At 31.7% G+C, this 19,764-nt stretch overlaps 1 protein-coding gene across 2 annotated transcripts in view; it reads left to right on the forward strand.

The window, feature by feature from the left end:
• The window catches only part of TMPRSS15 (transmembrane serine protease 15), a gene marked incomplete at both ends in the record, with an annotated part of 135,444 nt that overhangs the window by 44,364 nt on the left and 71,316 nt on the right, over positions 1-19,764 (forward strand). For both annotated transcript variants that reach the window (XM_080695445.1, XM_080695446.1), the window contains 5 exons: positions 3,179-3,319; positions 4,023-4,172; positions 12,907-13,012; positions 13,330-13,480; positions 15,349-15,484. In XM_080695445.1, the coding sequence (XP_080551571.1) occupies positions 3,179-3,319; positions 4,023-4,172; positions 12,907-13,012; positions 13,330-13,480; positions 15,349-15,484 (684 nt within the window). The remainder of the gene's footprint in view (positions 1-3,178; positions 3,320-4,022; positions 4,173-12,906; positions 13,013-13,329; positions 13,481-15,348; positions 15,485-19,764) is intronic.

The following is a 19,764-nucleotide window of genomic DNA, read 5'->3' on the forward strand; positions in this document are numbered from 1 at the left end:
AATTTACAAGGAAGCTGGATGTGGTGACATCACAGCCTGTGATTCCAGCACTTAGGAGGCTGAGACAGGAGGACAGAGTTTTGAGAAAGCCTCAGCAATGTAACAAGACACTCAGCATCCTAGCAAGACTCTGTTTCAAAACGAATTTAAAAATACATAAATTCATAAATACAAAAGAGGCTTGTAATCCCAGCGCTTGGGAGGCTGAGATGGGAGGATCACACAGGTTTGAAGCCAGCCTCAGCTACTCAGTGAGGTTCTCAGCAACTCAGTGAGACCCTGTTTCCAAATAAAAAAATATATAAAATAGGTCTGGGAGTTTAGCCTATAGGTAGAAAGCCCCTGGCTTCCATTCCTGTTTAAAAAAAAAAAAAAAAACTGGGGGTATAACTTGGAGGTAGAATTACTCACAGATCAATTCCAAGTAGCACCAAAAAAATTCTAAGAGCATACATTACAGCAACATTCAGGTGTAGAGCTAGGTGAGGCCATTACTCCTGCTGCTGGTAATTTTGCCATTCATATTGTGGGTCATGAAAAGTGAACCCATCAAATAAAATGTTTTTGATAGATTCAATAATTTGAGAAATATACAATTGTCAGTGACATTTAGTTCTTTGGGTCCCATTGATGTGACACAGTACTAAATGATTAATGTAGCATATCTTAGTATTTTCAACAAATCTGCAAAGTATTACAGAAGAATAAAATAGATTGAAGAAGTTAAATGACCACAAGCTCACTGATCTAGTTAGTGTTGAAGGCAGACATCATCAACCCCAAACTCTCTGCCTGTCAATATAATACAAGTGTTTATTGTGCTTTAAAAGCCCATTACAAATATACTAATGAGAATATTTAAAATGTGTGAACTCATGGTAAGACATATTTCACTTAAATAAATGGGCCAATTATTTCATTATCTATTTTTGTAATTGATAAATGCATATCCTTAAAGTTATAGTCAACAAAGTATTTACATAGGTAAATATAAAATGGAGATACACATTTACACATCATCCAATTAGCCTTTACCCAATTCCCACCACATTTTCTTCCTCCCTCCTTCCCATGCTTGGTTTAGTGATTGACTTTGATATGTTTGTTTAAGTAATCACATGCTTTAGAGAGTTTCCCTCTTAAAAGTTATTAGGTAATTCTTTTACCTTTGAATGTAAAATCTAATTCTTTTATATGGACAAACACCCTTACTCTGTTTATTTACATCTTAATACATGCATTCAAATATTGACTAAAATTCTCACATGCTCTGGAAAAAGTGGCAGAGGCACAAAAAGTATTGTGTCACAATTTCTACCTTTTCAGAGCTTAAAATCTAAGGGGAGAGTGAGAGAGAGAGAGAGAGAGAGAGAGAGAGAGAGAGAGAGAGAGAGAGAGAGAGAGAGCTCACTATACACCAATCACTGTTCCATGTGGATTTGCTCATTTATGCCTCATAACAAATCTTTATGAAAAATGTTGACTTACAACACAAGAAACTGAGGCACAGAGAAATTTTGTAAGAAATGGAGCCAAGACTAAATTAAATACTGACCCTGAGTACCATCTGAAGCAGGATATTGGATCTCGGGACCTCAATCCCTGATCTATCTTGACCAGTGTATAACATTCAGAAACACAGATATCTAATATATTACAGTGATCAAAGTTGCCATTGAGCTAACAGGTTCAAGCACATCCAGAAGGAAATAGTGGAAAAATTTCCAACACTGCGGAAAAGTCTAACAAAAGGAAAACCAGACAGACAGACAAAGGCAGATTGGTTTAAAGCAAAGATGCTAGAATATCCGCATTCTTTCAGTGACTGGACATTTATGAACTCTAAAAGTTCTCAATATGAGAATTATTATGGTGATATATGTTGGTCTGAAACACAAATATAATTCTTCATGAGAAAAATATGAATGATAAACATGTCAGAGGACAATAATGAAGTGAATTAATGCTTGCTTATGATGCTTTATGAGAGTGTTAAAATTAGCATGCATGTTTCACATTGTTTAAATTTTTACATAAGTACAGAATTTTCAATAGTTCATAAAATGTCTCTAAAGCTCAGCAAATATAGTGATGCTTTGTCCACAAGCTGCAACTCCTGTACTTTTCATAGGCCTTAGTCTGACACCTAGTGTAGATTATCTAAAATGCTGGGCCTTTCTTTCTTAGCTCATTTTTGTCATTATAGCCACCACCAATAAGAAACTTCTTTTGACTTTTTATTTTTTCTGTTCTTCATGTAATTTTATTATTTCACATGTTCTTTATATCTGTTTTTATATGTATATATGGGCTTCACAATTTTAAAATTTGTAAAGTTTACAAATTTAAAATTTGTAAAGTTTACAAATTTAAAATGAACCCTGCAAACCAATTTTTACCTTCTTAAAGGTGACTTTACCTACTTTGAAAATGTATGTACTAAGCTATAAAGTTAAAGAAAAGCAAATTATTTAAGCTTTATATTTTTATCTTTATTTTTGTTTTTTCCTATTGGGATAAACTCCAGGACATAAACTATAATTTTTTAAAATCATAATATGAGAACTTTTTATATTCCAAACACTACATTAACCTTTGAGGATCAAAAATTGTAAGTTATGCCTTAGGTATCTTAAAGTGAAGATAGAGCAATGAAACAAGCAATATAAAAATGCTAGAGAAGCAATCCTTAGATCACCTGGTATTATTTTGAGGTTCTGCCGTTATATGGGTAGAGAGCCAAAGGTACACCTTTTATTTCTACTATTATGACCACATTTTAGCTCCTGTTGGTATGGCGTCGGACATACCTGAAAGCCAAACTAACTTTTAGTGTTATAACTGCTCAATTTTTATATTTTTTAGAAAAAGTGTAACGGAAATCAATGTTTTTATATGTGTGTATAGTGTATGTGCCTACCTAGTAATTACAAATGAAAATATAAAAATATAGTTTTGTTAAACCACATATATATATATATATAGTAATTTTTTAGCACTTAGAAGAATAAATATTTCAACTCAAATAAATTGATCATAAGAGTAATGCTTTTAGTTAACTGATTGGTTTCAGACAAATTGATAGATCAGTCAATAATCTAATAAATTAATAAACACATGGATAAATGGATGGATCAGTAGATATATACATGTAACATTCATTTGCTTTCTTTTTTAGCTTCTCTTTGGGAAGTTAATCCTGGTACAGTTGTAATTTTTTACAATGAAGTTACTGCCACATTTCTTATAGGATCTGATGAAAATGATTTCATTGGCTTTAATGTAACATATACTACATTTAATAGCAGTGAGCTTACTAGTAAGTACCGTTCACTCTTCAGCCTTTGAAATTTTGGATGCTTTAATATATTAATATAATTTAAAAAGTGCCAGAACCAAAATTTTTTATCATGCAAGTTTTCTAATGAGTATCTTTTACATGTCTCTTTCTTATAATTTAATATTTAGAAAAGAATAATAAATTAGAAAATAGTCCATGTTGTTCATAGAAATCAAATAAACAATTTGAAAAAAAGTTAAGCCAATATGAAATTAAACTTTTGTATAATAAAAATATTATAAGAAAAAATTATTGGTATGAAACTATAAAATTAAACTTTTGTATAATGAAAATATTACAAAAATTATTGGTATGAAACTAATTTAAAGAAGTGTTCAAATAATCTTAATTTTGATAAAAATACTAAATTTAGTTGTAAGGGAAGAGAAAACTGTGGTACAATGTTTATATGGGTCAAAAAATGGAGTCTGAGATTTAAAATTTAAATAACAAAAGCTTATATATATCCTGATTAATATAAGAAATGCATTTATTTAACAGAGTTGGTTTTAATTTACTAAATAGAATGAAATTGAATTGAGATTAATTTTTAAAAGAATGATTCTTATACATGCCACTCAATTATAAGGTATATGAGGTTAGATTATTGTTAGTTCAGTTTAATGTAACAGCTCATATTGTATACTAAATTTGAGACTTATTTTTCTTTCTTAATTCACAGATTATGAGAAGATTAACTGTAATTTTGAGGATGGCTTTTGTTTCTGGATTCAAGATCTAAATGATGATAATGAATGGGAAAGGATTCAGGGAAGTACTTTTCCTTCTTTTACAGGACCAAATTTCGACCACACTTTTGGCAATATATCAGGTATAATTTATATTTAATTAAAAAATCAAAAGCCAGGCATGGTGGCACATGCTTGTAATCCCAGCATTTGGGAGGCTAAAACAGGAGAATCATAGTTCTTGGAAGCTTTAGCTACTTAGTGAGGCCCTTTGCAACTATTTGAGACCCTGTTTCAAAATAAAGAAAAAAATAAAGGGCTGGGGGTGTAGCTCCAAAGTAGAATGCCCCTAGGTTCCATCTCCAGTAACACCCCAAAAAATCAAAAGAAAAAAATATGCATTATTCTATAAAGAGAAAAATGTAAAAAGTCTTTTAGGTTTTCATTTTTTAAATCATTTAGTAATAAGTAGATTTATAAAAAAAATGATAATCAAATAGGCATGTACATTAAGAATGTTTAAGGAAATATATTATTTTATAATTTATATTCATTCACAAGATGTCGAAAAGTACACAAGGGCCATTAGATGCAAAAAAAAAAAAATCACATTGCCACCTTATTTTTGCCCTGGACTTGTGTGAGATAAATAACTTTTCTGAATATTGAAATTTTTTGTCTTAATTTGATTTTTTTTATTATTTACTGCTAGTACACAGAAATAGAACCACTTCTGTATGTTGATCTTGTACCCTGCAGCCTTGTTGAGCTCATTTGTTACCTCACATAGTTTTTTTTTTTCTTTTTAAGAATTCCTTAGAATTTTCAAAAGACAAGGTCATATGATACTGAAATAGAGACAGGCTTACTTCTGGATGACCTATGGAATACTGATTCCAGAGCATGGTCTTAAGGAAAAAGCTGTGACTTGTAAATAATTTTTTTTTATGTGAATAGGATATTAGAATTGAATTTCATGTGAAAATTTTAATGTGTGTGTGTGTGTGTGTGTGTGTGTGTGTGTGTGTGTACTTTTTGTGGTACTGGGGTTCCTGGAAACCCTTCTACCTCCGGGTTATACTCCCAGACCCTTTTTTATATTTTTATTTGGAAACAGGGTCTCTTAAGCCAGCGAAGCTAGCTTTGAACCTGTGTGATCCTCCTGTCTCTGCCTCCCAAGAGCGGGGATTACAAGTGTGCTCCACCATGCCTGGCTGAAAATTTTAATATTAAATACAAGAATATTTCTTTAAGAATGCCAGAAGTCATAAAAAAGTGTCAGGAAACCTATGTAGAGAATTTATTGTGAGATCACTCTTGAGAAACTTGGAAGTGCTCATAATTCATAATACCAAGTATAATCACTGAACAAAGGCTTATAAATTTGGAAAAAATGTGGATCTTAAAACTATGAAAAGCCACAAAAAGGATGGCATAAAATTTGTGCATTTATATAATTTTCTTAGAATTCATCCTATGATACAATCTGTTGATAAGTTGCTCATAAAATACAATTCAATTAAAATTCTCCTTTAAAAATACACACTTATAGCTATTGAAGAAACAAATCATGTGTCATCATTTCTGCAGTCTATAAGAATTTCCATGTGGAAATTCCTTTACATAAAACATTCTAAGCACTTCTTTGTTATCCTTATCACAGGACATTATATGTGCATACTCAGTTTTTTTCACCATAGTATTTTTTTCAAAACCAAGAACCTAGTTATGTTCATCTTTGAGTTTCTATAGTATTCTCAGAGCCTGAATCTAATGATCAGGTAAAATTCTTTGATTATATACATAAATTTTGACAACTTTGTCTCAGTAATTAAATTCTGCATAATTTTTAACTGTTGAAATAACCTTTTCTCTTTCTTTCTTTCTTTCTTTTTTTTTTTTGTAACTAGGAATTTTATCTAGAGGCATTCTACCTCTGAGAAACATCCATAGACCAATTTCAGTCTTTATTTTAAAATAGGATCTCACTAAGTTACAGAGGGCTGGCCTTAAATCTGCAATCCTCCTGTCCTCCCTAGTACTGGGATTACTACGACCACAACCAACTATGAAATAGTTTTAACAAAATAATCTAAGCACATGTGCCTTGCAATTTATTATTAGTGTTCACTTCAGTTACAAAGATCAATGTGTTTACTTTTATCACAAGAAAAATATATGGATGATTTGATGCTGATTATGAATGACAAACATTTAAAAGACATTAAAGAGTTAAATTTTTCAGAATAGAAATGTCTCTAACAAATGTATATTCTTTAGACAATGATATCCCTAAAATACTAAAATGAGGCCTGCCATAGTACTTCAATGTATCAAAATATTTTACTAAAATTTACTAATTTTAATCTATTTTTCATACTCAAGAGCCCCTTTCCAGTTATTTCACTCTTATTTGAGAAGTAGTCTTTGAGCATCAGTCTCAATTCATGATAATCACAATACAATTATGAACAAAATAAAGCAGATTTTCTGCTTTTATGTATCATATTTTCTTTTTTATATATCGCATCTTCCTTTTAAATGGAGAAATAGAGCTGGGGCGTGGTGACTCACGCTTGTAATCCCCGCGGTTGCGAGGTAGAGAGACTAGAAAAGGGGAGATTCAAAGCCAGTCTCGCTGGCTTAAGAGACCCTGTTTCCAAATAAAATATAAAATATAAAATATAAAAAGGTCTATTACAAATGAAATAAGATAATCCGTTTAGTTTGCTTTAAAAAGTGAAATATGGCCGGGCGTGCTGGCACACGCTTGTAATCCCCGCACTTGGGAGGAGGAGACAGGAGGATCATCGGGCAGGTTGAAGTCAGCCGCGCGCTGATTTAAGAGACCCTGTTTCCAAATAAAAAGTATAAAATAGGTCTGGGAATGTAGCCCGGAGGTAGAAGGGCTTCCAGGAACCCCAGTACCACCAAAAAAAGAAAGAAAGAAAGAAAGAAAGAAAGAAAGAAAGAAAGAAAGAAAGAAAGAAAGAAAGAAAGAAAGAAAGAAGGAAGCACCAAAACTTTAAGAAAATTAAGAGATTATTCATACAGGTTAATCCAGAGAGAGTGAACAAGCAGAATTACCACTCTAAAATGGAGTATATATGAACTATTAAAAGAAAATCCAGAAGGCCAGGATGGCTAGAGCATGTAAGAACAAAATGTCCAGATAATAATGGCTGCTGATGGCTTTTCTATGGCCTTGTCTGTTGCTATGAGTGAAATAGGATCTGGTTGCTATTTTTGAGCACAGGAGTTGCAGGATTTCCTCAGACTGTAAGCAAAGAATAATTTGGAAAAGCACAAGTGTGTTTCAATATGTTAGTCAACTTTCTATCGCTATACCCAAAAGACCTGATAGAAACACCTTAAAGGAGGAAAGGTTTATTTGGGCTCATCCTTTCAGACCATGGTTACCAGCTCCCTTGTTTTGGGCCTGAGATGAGACTATCATGGTGGAAGAGTATGGCAAAAGTGAGAAAAGAGACCTAGGATGAGATATAGATCCTAAGGTAAGGGCATGTCCTCCCCACTATTTATTTTTTCCTCTACCAAGCACAGCTAGCCTACAGTTCCATCACCCCTAAGTGCTCTGTTCACCTATCCATGGGTTAAGTCACTGATGGGGTCAGATCCTCATGGTCTAATCACTTCCCTAAACCCTTGCCTTTGACCCTTGTGTTGGGAACCATTTTTTCAGCACTTGAGACTTCTCAGACATCTCAGACCCAAACTATAACACAGGGAGACCAGTGAAAAGCTGTCCCCTCACCCAGAGAAGAGGACAAAGGTCTCAGGTCAGGGAATAGGTATAATGACAAGAGGTCAAATTTCCACATATAGTCTGAAAAGAACACCAGTATTCTGTAAATTTTTCTACCAGTGTGTAGACCTACATATAAAAAAATGCCTTATATAAATGGCCAGTCCCATAAGACAAAAAGTACTTAATATTAAAAATGATGACATTCATGTTCCCCTATATAATTAATCTTCTTTGAGTAAGTTTTTTTTCCCACAACTTTATCCTCCATGGATAAAATTAGGAATCTGAGCAGTGGAAGACTAACCTTTAAGTGATAATCACCTTGCCCTCTAAAGAGGGCCTGCACTGTCAAATAATCTAATCTGGTTTTCCCTATAGTGTAATGAAAAATAGTCTCTACTGCACTTGGACAAGAGTAGCTGCAGGAAAGTGCAGAAAGCATTTATATCTATTGACTATGACAGATAACCTTTTTTTTTGTAGTTGAAACCTTTGATGTTCAAATTATCATTTTTCTACTTTTATATCATCATAATAAGAGATCAAATAATTCCACTTATATTTGAAGAGTATAAGTGCATTACAGGAGAAAGAAAGGTTTCAGCTCGCCAACAGATGAAATAACTAAAAGAAGAAGATGGAACTGACCAAAGTGAAGCAGGGTGAATGTCAGGTGGAGATTTTAAAGAGTTAGAGGGGAAATGGTGTCTCAGGAGAAAGTCATGTAGCAGGAGTTATTTAAAATTAGACAAGGTAGAGCAGGTCAGAACACACCAGAGGCAACAAAGTAATGAGTATCATGGTAGGGCTTAATAGGTCCTCTCTACCTCTTATACCTGTGATTTCATAAACTACCAGTCATTCACCCCCCCAGGGGCATTTTTCTTCCAACTGGTTCTTTTTAATGTGTCAGAACATCCTACCCCCTAAATAGAAGAGAATTAAGTCTCTCCTACTGTTCCTCTTATTCATGCAGGGAATTTTTTTGTTATTTGCCTTCACTTTAAATGTCAGGAAGGCCTAAATGAAACAGATGAACTTTGAATTAGCATTGCTTTAGGGAAGAACATCTAAGCCTCTACACTTTTCTAGACCTTCTAAAGAATTCTGCCTTGTGGAGCCACAGCTCCTAAATCACCGAACTGTCAATGCCCGGCGTTTCTCTGTCTCTCTCAAAGGCAAAAGGAATTGGAGGAGATGCAGGCACTGATGTGAGGCAGCATCTTGGGGTGCTCGGAAGTGGCTCATTTGTTCAGAGCACTCTGGGAAAATGAGGTCAGCAACATGTAAGACTCCAGAAACGCAAGGGTCACGAAAGGCCTAGACATCCCAAAGAAAGTGTTTCTTTCCTCACCATTTTCAACAAAATTTTAATTGTTTCTAATGCTTTGAGAGGCAACCTGGGGTAGAAGGTAAGACCATTAAAATATAGACCCTGGGGTCTTAGCAATATTTAAATCCTAGAACTTCCATTTAAACAAATTATCTATTCTCTCTCTACCTCAGTTCCGTTTTGTAAAAAGTGAAGATGGTGATAAGAGCATTTTAATTAGCTTACTATAAATATTTAATCAATTGTGATGTTTAAAATAAACTTTATTTTAGACAATTTTAAAAATTGTATGATGCTGTCCTAAGTTGTACACTATGGAGTAAAATAGATATTTGGCTCAATTTCCCAAAGTATTTTACTCTTTTAGATGTTTGCATTTTATTTAGCATGTAAACTTTTTCTAAGTGTAATAACTGTTTTTTCCTGTAACATTACATTTTAGGAAATAATACTACACTCTAATATTGATAGAATCTCAGCTTAGAACATTTCTCAACCTAAAACTTTCAGTAATTCTCATGTGTTAGGTCAGTCAATCCACACGCATACTTACAACTCACAAAGCCATTTATATAAGCCTGGTTTTGTCTTGAGAGAGATCTCCATGTTTCCAGAAAATCTGAAGTTCTCTCTAGGTTTTGTTGTAAATATCAGCATCAGCAGTTGCCCAGAATTCTTTTCCTTTGAACTGAGTAGTCATATGAGGAGATGGGGAGAGGTTAGGTTCAGTTCATGGAGGAATAAGCAGAAAATATAACAGTTGTTTAAAAAAAAAAAACACCTACTGACTCAAGACAAAGGTTTATTGTGTGCTTAAATTAACAAAATACATTCATTTTTCTGGACTTTAAGCTGACCCTGAGATTAATTTTAAGAGCTCTAGAAGGCATTTTAAGAAAGTTGAAGGATTTTAAAAGATATTATCATTTGACCATACAAATTCTACATGGCTGTGGAAAATATTTAATCATTCACTTTTCACAGAAATTTAATAGAGGAAAAAGCAAGTCAAACCACTGTAACAACAATATTAAATAGCAGTTAGCTATTTCCTATGAAAAATACAAAAATGGGAAAGATGAATTTTTTTCTCTAAAAGTTCTTACAAATTTTTAAAAGTCACATATTACACAAAAATTCATGAGTGATTATATGAAGAGGTATCAGAGAAGTACACCGTACCATCAAGGTTTCAAAAGAGGAACTGGTCACTTCTAACTGGAAGTTGTTCTGAAAGAGATGGCAATTTGACTAAAATGATCTTAGAAAATCAGTAGGATTTTAACAAGATATAAGTAGAAGAGAAAATAGGACAGAAAAATAGAAGAAAAAATAAAAAGATTCAGATTCCAAATCTAAAATTTTTTGATGTTTGGAAATATTAAAGTAATCTAAGGTAATAATAAGTAAGTTGTATATAAATAAAATAATTTAAATAAAACTAAAATATAAACCGAAAAAATAAGACTTTGAGCAGCTCTGACTCTCAAATCTCAAGATTGTTTAGTAGAAAAAACAAGAGATCTTAGAAGGACCAATTAGATTGCTCATAAGAACATTTTATCAAGCAATGGTGTGGGTGATGAATTCCCAAGGAGAGTTAGAGTACTTGGAGTGAGACATACTTGGATGTAAAAAGTGATGATGAAGGTTTAATTTAGGTCATTACTTATATTGTGATTTCTTCTTCCACTTGATGAAAAATTCCAAAGAGAATCATGTTTGCCTGGTTTCCTGTTCTGAGTGGAACCAACTGTATGTATGAGACCATTTCAAAATAAAAAATAAAAATTAGAGCTAGGGGTATAGTTCTGAGGCAGAATTTTCCTGGGTTCCATTCCCAATACTGCCAAAAAAAAAAAAAATGAAATGGGAGCCCAGGAACACTGGATTCTGTTGCATCTGCCATGTATTAAGGTCTAGTGACCCAAACAGTAAAAATGTTAGCAGAATTTAAGGACACTTAGGTAGATTAAATTTTTAGGTAAACTATAATTTTTTACTTTTATTCATAATTTCATAAAATTGTCTTCATTTTCTAATCAATTAAAACAATTTACTGATAACACAAAGATAATATTTGAATATTATTTTTGCATTATACTACATTATACATTATGTACTAAATTATTATACATATTCATTATTTTCATAATGTCCAATTCTATATGAGATTTACTACACTATGCTTACTTATTTACTTTCCTAAACAAAATTCATAAGGTACTATAGTCTACATAATTAATTTAGCTTTATCTGGAAATAAATTTATATCATCATTGTACAAAAAAATCCCAAATATGTTACTTTTTAGTGAGTAAAAATAGATTCAAAATATTTCAGTTATAACTAATTGACTGCGTATTTAGCCAAACATAATTAGAAGTTGACTTTTGTTTTTGTTATGTAACTACAGTTAATTAGAAGAATTTCTGAATATTTTACCCATTTACTTACCTATGGGATTCAGTGGTATTTTAAGTATTTCCTTCTCAAGTATGTCCGAAGAAACCGAAAGTAAGGTTAACTCAAAATAAAATTAGAGATAGGCATTAAGAGAATGAATTTTAGAGCCTCTCCTGTATCCATGATGGTCTATTTTCACTCTATTGTATAACTGAGCACTAACTACCTAAAATAATGAGTCATGAAATATCATTACTGTGTATGTGCAAAATGAATTAATAATATAAAATATTAAACACATTTTAGTTGACCTTTTACAATATAAAATACATTGTGTTTACTAGGATGTTTGATAATTTTACCTTGATCAAATACTAATTTATTCTGAGTAAGGTTTGCCTAACTGGTCTAAATATGCATAGAAATATCTTTAGGATGTTCTACTAGTATTTATTTTCTTCATGTTTGGTTCTTACTCAACCTATTATAAATGAATGTACTTAAATTTTATATGCAACATTGCCTAAATCTTTCTGTTGGAAAGCATAGGAAAGAAAATGCTTGATTTCAAACAAATACTAAATTTCAACATTTCAGAAAGAATTGCATTGCAATCAAATTAGATAAATCCAATATTCCATTTTCTTTATATCACATTTTGTTACATTATTTCAGCTTTCTGTCATAATATGAGCGGCATGCTAAGAATAAAATAAGTTCCCCTAAGAAAATGTTTAAGATGTTCTTACCCAACAATACTTGCGGACTTCCACTAACTCAAATTACTGTATAAAATAATTAATTTTAGACCAGAAAGCACTTTATGCAGTGGCTTGTGCTATTTTGAAAACTATTATATGGATTAGCAAGCTTCTTGTTCCTCAGTGATCTGATTAGTTATTGAATGAAATACAGAAATACAATGAAATCATTATAAAATCAGATAACTTCTTAATTATATGTAGTATAGTCCATAGAATAATAAGCTGGGGGTCTTTGAAACTTTTAACTTTGCCTTCAAATGTACGTTTAAATATTTGTGTATATCATGATGTAGCTCATTAGTGTAGATTAATATATTCATGTACTGATTGTTTCTAAAGATGCAAATTAATCAAAACATCTAGAAAATTGAAATTATGGTGGTATGTCTACAGTTGTGAAGTAATTTTACTTAACAATTGTTTGTGGCATATAAACAATGGCATAAGATGCTACTTTCTGGATGCAAATTTCATGTCTAACCTACTGTATAAAAGTCTGTTTTCTAATGTTTCCATCTTAAAGTTTTTCTTCATTCTTATGAATAATTTAGATTACCCAATGGAAATGCAACTATTTAAGAAAGTTAAAACTATTTTTTCCACAGGATATTACATTTCTACGCCAATTGGACAAGGATGGAGAACAGAAAGAGTGGGACTTTTAAGCCTCCCTTTAGACACCACTCTGGAGCCAGTCTGCCTTAGTTTCTGGTATGTCTGTGGTTGGTCGTTCCTGAGTTTCTGGTATGACACATGATAAATGTTGTCTTACATAAGGAATGATATTGCCCTTCTCAGGATGCCAGGCTCAGATTTTACTAATATGTTGACCAAAGATTTGCTACATGCAGTATTTTTCAAATTGATATAGATGCAAAATGTGTGACACTCTTATCTCCTCCCCTAGCAACTCTCATACCCAAGAGAAAAGAGTATATTTCAAAGAGAGTTTAGTATTTAGAAGATGCTAACATGCATTTATTCTAATGTGGTAGGAATCCAACCATTTCTGCTTGTATCCAAACTAGGTATTATATGTATGGTGAAAATGTCTACAGATTAAGTATCAATATCAGCAGTGACAAAGGCATGGAGAAGACAGTTTTTGAAAGAGAAGGCAATTATGGAGAAAATTGGTATTATGGACAAGTAACCTTAAATGAAACAGTGGAATTTCAGGTTTGAAATACACATTGTGATTTATATTTTTATAGGAATGATGTAAGTATAGTTTATATAGAGAGTGAAAAAATGATAATTTATTTTCTCAAGATTTCTATCTAAGTCATTTTCTCTACCTTTCTAATCTACTATAGCATGTCTTTTAGAACCTTTGTTTTCATTTGTTCATTGACTTACTGAAAACCATTTACTGGAGAACATTTTGGTATATGAAAGTAGTTTATAATGGTCTATAAAATTCATAAAATATCTGGTAAGATTTCAGTTTTCTTCATCCACTTTCTAGATAGACCAAGCATGTCTTTCTACATCCTTTCCCTCCCTGAGACTTTCAACTTTTCACAAACCTGACCCAGGTGAGCCTGGCCTTTTCTAGGGAATCACTGTCTTCTATAAGCGCATTCGTGCCCATTGGTGAATTCCTACTTGTTGCCACTCTGACTTAATCTCCATATATCTCCTTTAGAAGCAAATTTTATGATCTGTAACATTGGGAAGTCTCTGATCATTTATTTCACATTAAGGTGAATTAATTTTTCAGATAACAATTTAATGTGATCTCTTCCTAAGGGTGTTTGTAATTAAAATGTAGGACAATATAGGCTATTAGTTTGACCAAATTAACAATTATCTAATTGGGTAATTTGAAACAAGATGGTATAACTGTTAGAAGATGTGTCTAAGAATAGATGCTGTCATCACCAAAGGCTTTAGCTCTCCCCTGTGACATGATGTAAGACAGGCAACAATCACTAACTCTCATTTTTATTCTTCACTTCTTTCTTTCCTTCCATTACATTTCACTTATTTTTTTTATTCTGATTCTATTTTGTGCTGTAAATTTTTTCTATTTTGTTTGTTTTCTGATTATTAAAGTAAGGGTAAGGGGAAATGGAACATCAAGAAAACAAAATAGTGAATAAGTGGGAAAATAAATATTTCAATGGCCAAGTCTGGCAGCTGAATCCATTTTTTTAGTTAGCTCATCAAGCATAATGATCATGTCAGATTCTCGAAGTAAAGTCCACCCATACTCACAGTTTCACTTTCTACAGTTTTAGGTAGTCATAGTCAATTGCAGTTCTAAAATATTAAATTGAAGTTTCCAGAAATAAAAAGTTATGTTTTAAATAGCTTTTTATCATAGTATACTTTTATAAATGCCTTTGTTACTATAAAATATATGATTATTTTATTATTATTAATCTTTATGCCTAATTTATACATTAAACTTTATCACGAGTGATGTGCTTAGTATAGAAAAATAGTATATAAAGGGTTTAATACAATCTGCACTTTCGGGCATCCACTGGATCCTCAGAATAAATTCCCTGATGACAAGAAAGGAGGACTACTGTATTTGTACTTTGCTTTTGTCACTTTGTTTTGAAATATTGAATATTTCACTATATTCTATTTGAAATTTTATTTTCTTGTACATCAAAAGATGAAAATAATCCATTTTAAATAACATCTGGCATGAGATAGGTATAATCAATGAACAGGAGAATGAATGCATAAATGTATAATAATGATGAAAAATTAAATATTTTTTGAGAAAATAAATCTAGAAGAAGGTTCTTCTCTACTGCCAGCTGACATATATTTATGTCAAAGTGCAATGGCATATGACAATATCATGCAAAAGAGAAACAGAGATGGATCATAACAAAGCCATCTAATAATGAGTATTTAACCATTATGCACACACAGTAAGAAAGGTTTTTGTCAGGACAATTTTTGTAACTGATCATCATGTATATGGAAATGGCAGTATTGTTGATTCAGAGGATATTGGGCCATAAGAAGAATCAAGTCAGAAAATATTTGATTATAATCAGTTTGTATACTTCTCTGAATTTCAGGTTGGCTTCCATGCTTTAAAAAACCCATTTCTGAGTGATATAGCATTGGATGATATTAGCCTAACAAGTGGAATTTGCAATGAGAGTCTTTATCCAGAACCAACTTTGGTACCAACTTCTCCACCAGAACTTCCTAGTAAGTGACCATTATGTTTATTTTCCCATAGTCACTAACAGTTTTTGCTAAATATTGCTTTGGCTTATTTTTTATTTTCATCTCATGTTTTCTTTTTACTGAAAGTCAAAGACTAAAAGTAAAATAAAGTAGAGGTCATAAGAAAAACTCAAGCCAGTAAAATATCGTATATTACACACAAGGTCGCAAAGAAAGTTGCTCATTATTTTGTTTTGGGCCATACTTCTTAGTACATTTTCACATTTGAAAGAAACAACAGTGCTAATTTTTATTTAGTTTTCACCAAAATACAAAGTAATAAAGTAATGCTGTTTGTCAATGTAGAATGGCCTATAGTTTGGGGGAAAGGAGCCTAAAGTTCTCATGGCCTTCTTTTTTCTTATGATACTAGGGATTGAACACAGGGATATTCTACCTCTGAGCTATGCCCCCATGCTTTTATATTTATTTATTTATTTATTTATTTATTTATTTATTTATTTATTATTTTGAAACAGGGTCTTGCTTGGTTTTTGAGAGTCTCTCTAAGTTGTAGTAGCTGACCTCCAGCCCAAATCCTCCAGTAGAGCCTCCCAAGAAATGGAATTACAAGTATATGTCATTAAGCCTGGCTTCTCATGACCCTCTCTGAAGGAGATTTTAAGATTGTAACAAGAGTTCGCTTAAACCTAAAACCCAATACAACCACTTTTAGAAAACGTAACAAAAAGATTTAACATAGACTTTGAAGATACAGACCTAGCTCACACAAAAGATTTTTTGCATTGTACTCCACAAAGCCATTAATATGTTGCAGCTGAGTTTTGACCAGAATTTCCAGCTCAGTAGGATCTTTAAATTCAAAAGAAAAATAGAATCTATGTCTACCTGTGCTCTTGAGTCCAACTGGAAACATGAAATTTCAAAGAGAAAGTTACTACCATTCATCTTATCCTTTTATGTCAAAGGAAGCAATTATGTTTTACTACTTTCAGACTATTAGATTTGAAAGAAGAAAAAACACAGATAGTGATAAATGGTATCAAACACCTATGGCTCCTCTATTAGAATGTTTTTACTCCATTGTTATTTTTGAGTAAACTAATTATTTTTCTTTTCCTTCAATTATGGTGGTAGAAGTTAATACAACTCCACAGTTTTCCTTGGGTTAAACATCGTGAATGTTTGCTCTACAATTAATCTGAATCCCAAGCCATAGTACTTATTCTACCTCTCATTTCCTTTCAAACACCCTTAAAACATCACATTCACTTTCAAATTGATAAATTTATCTGCTTATAAAATTCAAGTTAAAAACTGCAGACTTTTAACATGAGTACTTTTAATAACTGAAAGGCTCTAAAAATAAATGTCTGATTTTTAAGAACATGTAGCAAATCAGATATCATTATGTTGAGGATATAATTATATTGTCATACTTGTTTCAAGCCACCATATTGAATGTGTACTTTGATTTCACTCACCATTTTGTATATGAACATTTTTAGCTCCTTGTATCAATTATATGTAAATTCTTCAGTATTTCAAATCTTCATTCAAATTATAGACATATACTATGCAAATATACTACATAAGAAATGTCAGATGAAATTACATGAAAAATGAACATATAGGTAAATATTAAAACAACATATGTAAGTATCTTTGCCTAATATATGAGGAAAGTGATAGAAGATAAAGTATACACTGGAGGAAGTGTTAAGGAAACTTTCAGTTAAAAACAGAATGGCACAAAACTCAGATGAAAGTAAAACAATATCATATACTTTCATATGATAATATTAGCATAAAACTGGGACAGGAAGTGAGCCACTTCACAACAAACTCTAGGTCTAATTCACCTTCACTTCACTAGTATCTGACTGATTCTTAATATTGCATATATAGATGATCAAAAAATATTATTAAACATAGACTAAATCTCTATCTAATCTTCTCTCACATTATGTTAGCCAGAGTCTTCTTTTGGTGACAGTGATTTTTGTCAAAAAAAATGTTAGCAAAAGAACTAGAGCCTGTGGTTAATATGGAGAGTGGATATAAGAAAATTACAAATCTGAATACAATAATTTGGGCATTGTGGCACTTAAAAACAATTATATCACTTCCGTCTGTATAGGTGGCACACATGTCAATTATATAGAAGATTTTTGTGCAGAACTAAGCATTCAAACTCTTTAAGATCACTGATGGTTTCATAAATAAACTCTACAGACATATCAACTCTTTATATCTTTGCTATTTTAGTCATTTAAAACAATAGTTTCTTCTTAGTCATTTGTCTGTATGTTATCTATTTTTCAATCAGTGATTAAGAATTTTTTCTAGATGCAAATAACATAATTTTATATACTAAATATTTTAAATACAAAATTATATTGCTTAAATATAAAATTTGAGGTATTTGTTTATAATTCATGCATACAAATAAAACTTTAAATACGGTTTGCCATGTTACATATTCATCAATATGACCTATATCATCCTTAGGTATATTCTAATCAGAATGGTTAAAAAAAAAACCACCCTGATGACATGGGAACTTTGTATCCATCAATATTTTACCCATGCACAGGAAAATATAATGGTAGAATAACCCATCTTATTATAAAATATAAACTTAGAATATGCCCAGAGTACATTTTTTCCAGTTTCCAAATTGTTCACTTCAAGGCAATATTTAGCACAGCAGAAAATGTTAATTACCATCAAATGCATTCTGAACAATTTCATTTTAATGCTATTTGCAATTACTTCAGTGAAATTCTTATTTTAACAGCCTTTTCTGGTTCCAGATCACTGATTTGTTTCAGCAAAAATAAAAAGAAGCTATGGTTGACTGGCTAATAGGCTTTCTTTCACTCTGTATAGAGCATTTAAAAATTAAAATAATGCTAGACAAGGAAATGAATAATAAAACTCAGTTTCCTTTCACATTCCAAGGGATTCACCTTGCGTCTAATTTGGAAAAATTTAAGATCAGTTTTCATAACTGCAGAGACTTTCCATTTTTTAATTTATTCACTTGCTTTATTCAATTCTCTGACTGTACCTGTGACATTGTCTCAAATTAATTTATTGTGTAAATCACACTGAGAACACCTTAAGAAAGCAAGCATTTCAGTAGACAAACATGCAAATTTGCAAACAATTCTGTTGATTTCTGGCAAAGTGCCATCTGAATATAATAGGTATATACAAAAAGACATCCACGTTTCAGACTCTTATCTTATTTCTGGAGCTATTAAAACTAAGAAAATAAAAAGCACTAGCAATAATTTTAGCCATTGTAATATTCACTATTTTCAATTTTCCTCCATTTAATCCTTATTTAAGCTATTTTCCATTTCACAATACAAAATAAAAGTTCATTTTCTATGTTAAAGGAACATGACTTTATACTTAAATCTAGATGATCTGAGTTTTTTGTTTGTTAGTTTGTTTTGATGGTACTGGGGGTGGTACTGGGGCTGTCTACCTCCTAGCTATACTCCCATATCTATTTTATATTTTATTTAGAAACAGGGTCTCACTAGTTGCCAAAAGCCTCACTAAGTAGCTGAGGCTGACTTCTGTCTCAGCCTTCCAAGCGCAGCGCAGGAATTACAAGTGTGTGCCGCCATGCCTAGCTTGATCTGATTTTTTATGTAGAAATAAATCAGCACCTGGCTCCTCTTCTTGTGATTGATAGGCATATTCAGCATGCTATTATCATTCTCTAGCATTCATTTAATTTAAGAATCACATTCCTAGAAAATTTCATAGTAACTTCAAAGACTCTGTATCAATGCTTTTGATTATTCAGTTTTGTTATAATTATTTTACCTTTAAAACAATTAACCTAACTCTTGGAGCTATAATTGGCCAGATTCCTTTTAATAACAAAATATAGACCACTGGAAATGAAATTTTAAGAATGATTGTCACATAATTAATAAAAATATTGAATTGTTAATGGAAATATAAATTTTGATTAACTGAAGCCAAATATTAATGGAAGATGTCTTTCTACATTATAAACTTTGAAAATATTATCTTTACTATTAAATTATTTATTACCTATTAGGATAGTAAATAATAATTACTGATTTTGAAAACTAATCACCATAAACATATTCAGATATGTGTGGTATGATATTTCAAGCTACACTAATTATTTGTCTGACATAAGAGTATCACAATCAAAAATGGATATTTGGTTGAAACCGTATCCTTATTTTTTATTCTTCCCTGTTTATCTTCAGTTTGTAAATAAAAGATAGGTTCTTATCCTTTCCACC

The sequence above is a fragment of the Muscardinus avellanarius genome (genome assembly GCF_963383645.1).
Source record: "Muscardinus avellanarius genome assembly, chromosome: 5".
NCBI classification, from domain to species: Eukaryota; Metazoa; Chordata; class Mammalia; order Rodentia; family Gliridae; genus Muscardinus; species Muscardinus avellanarius.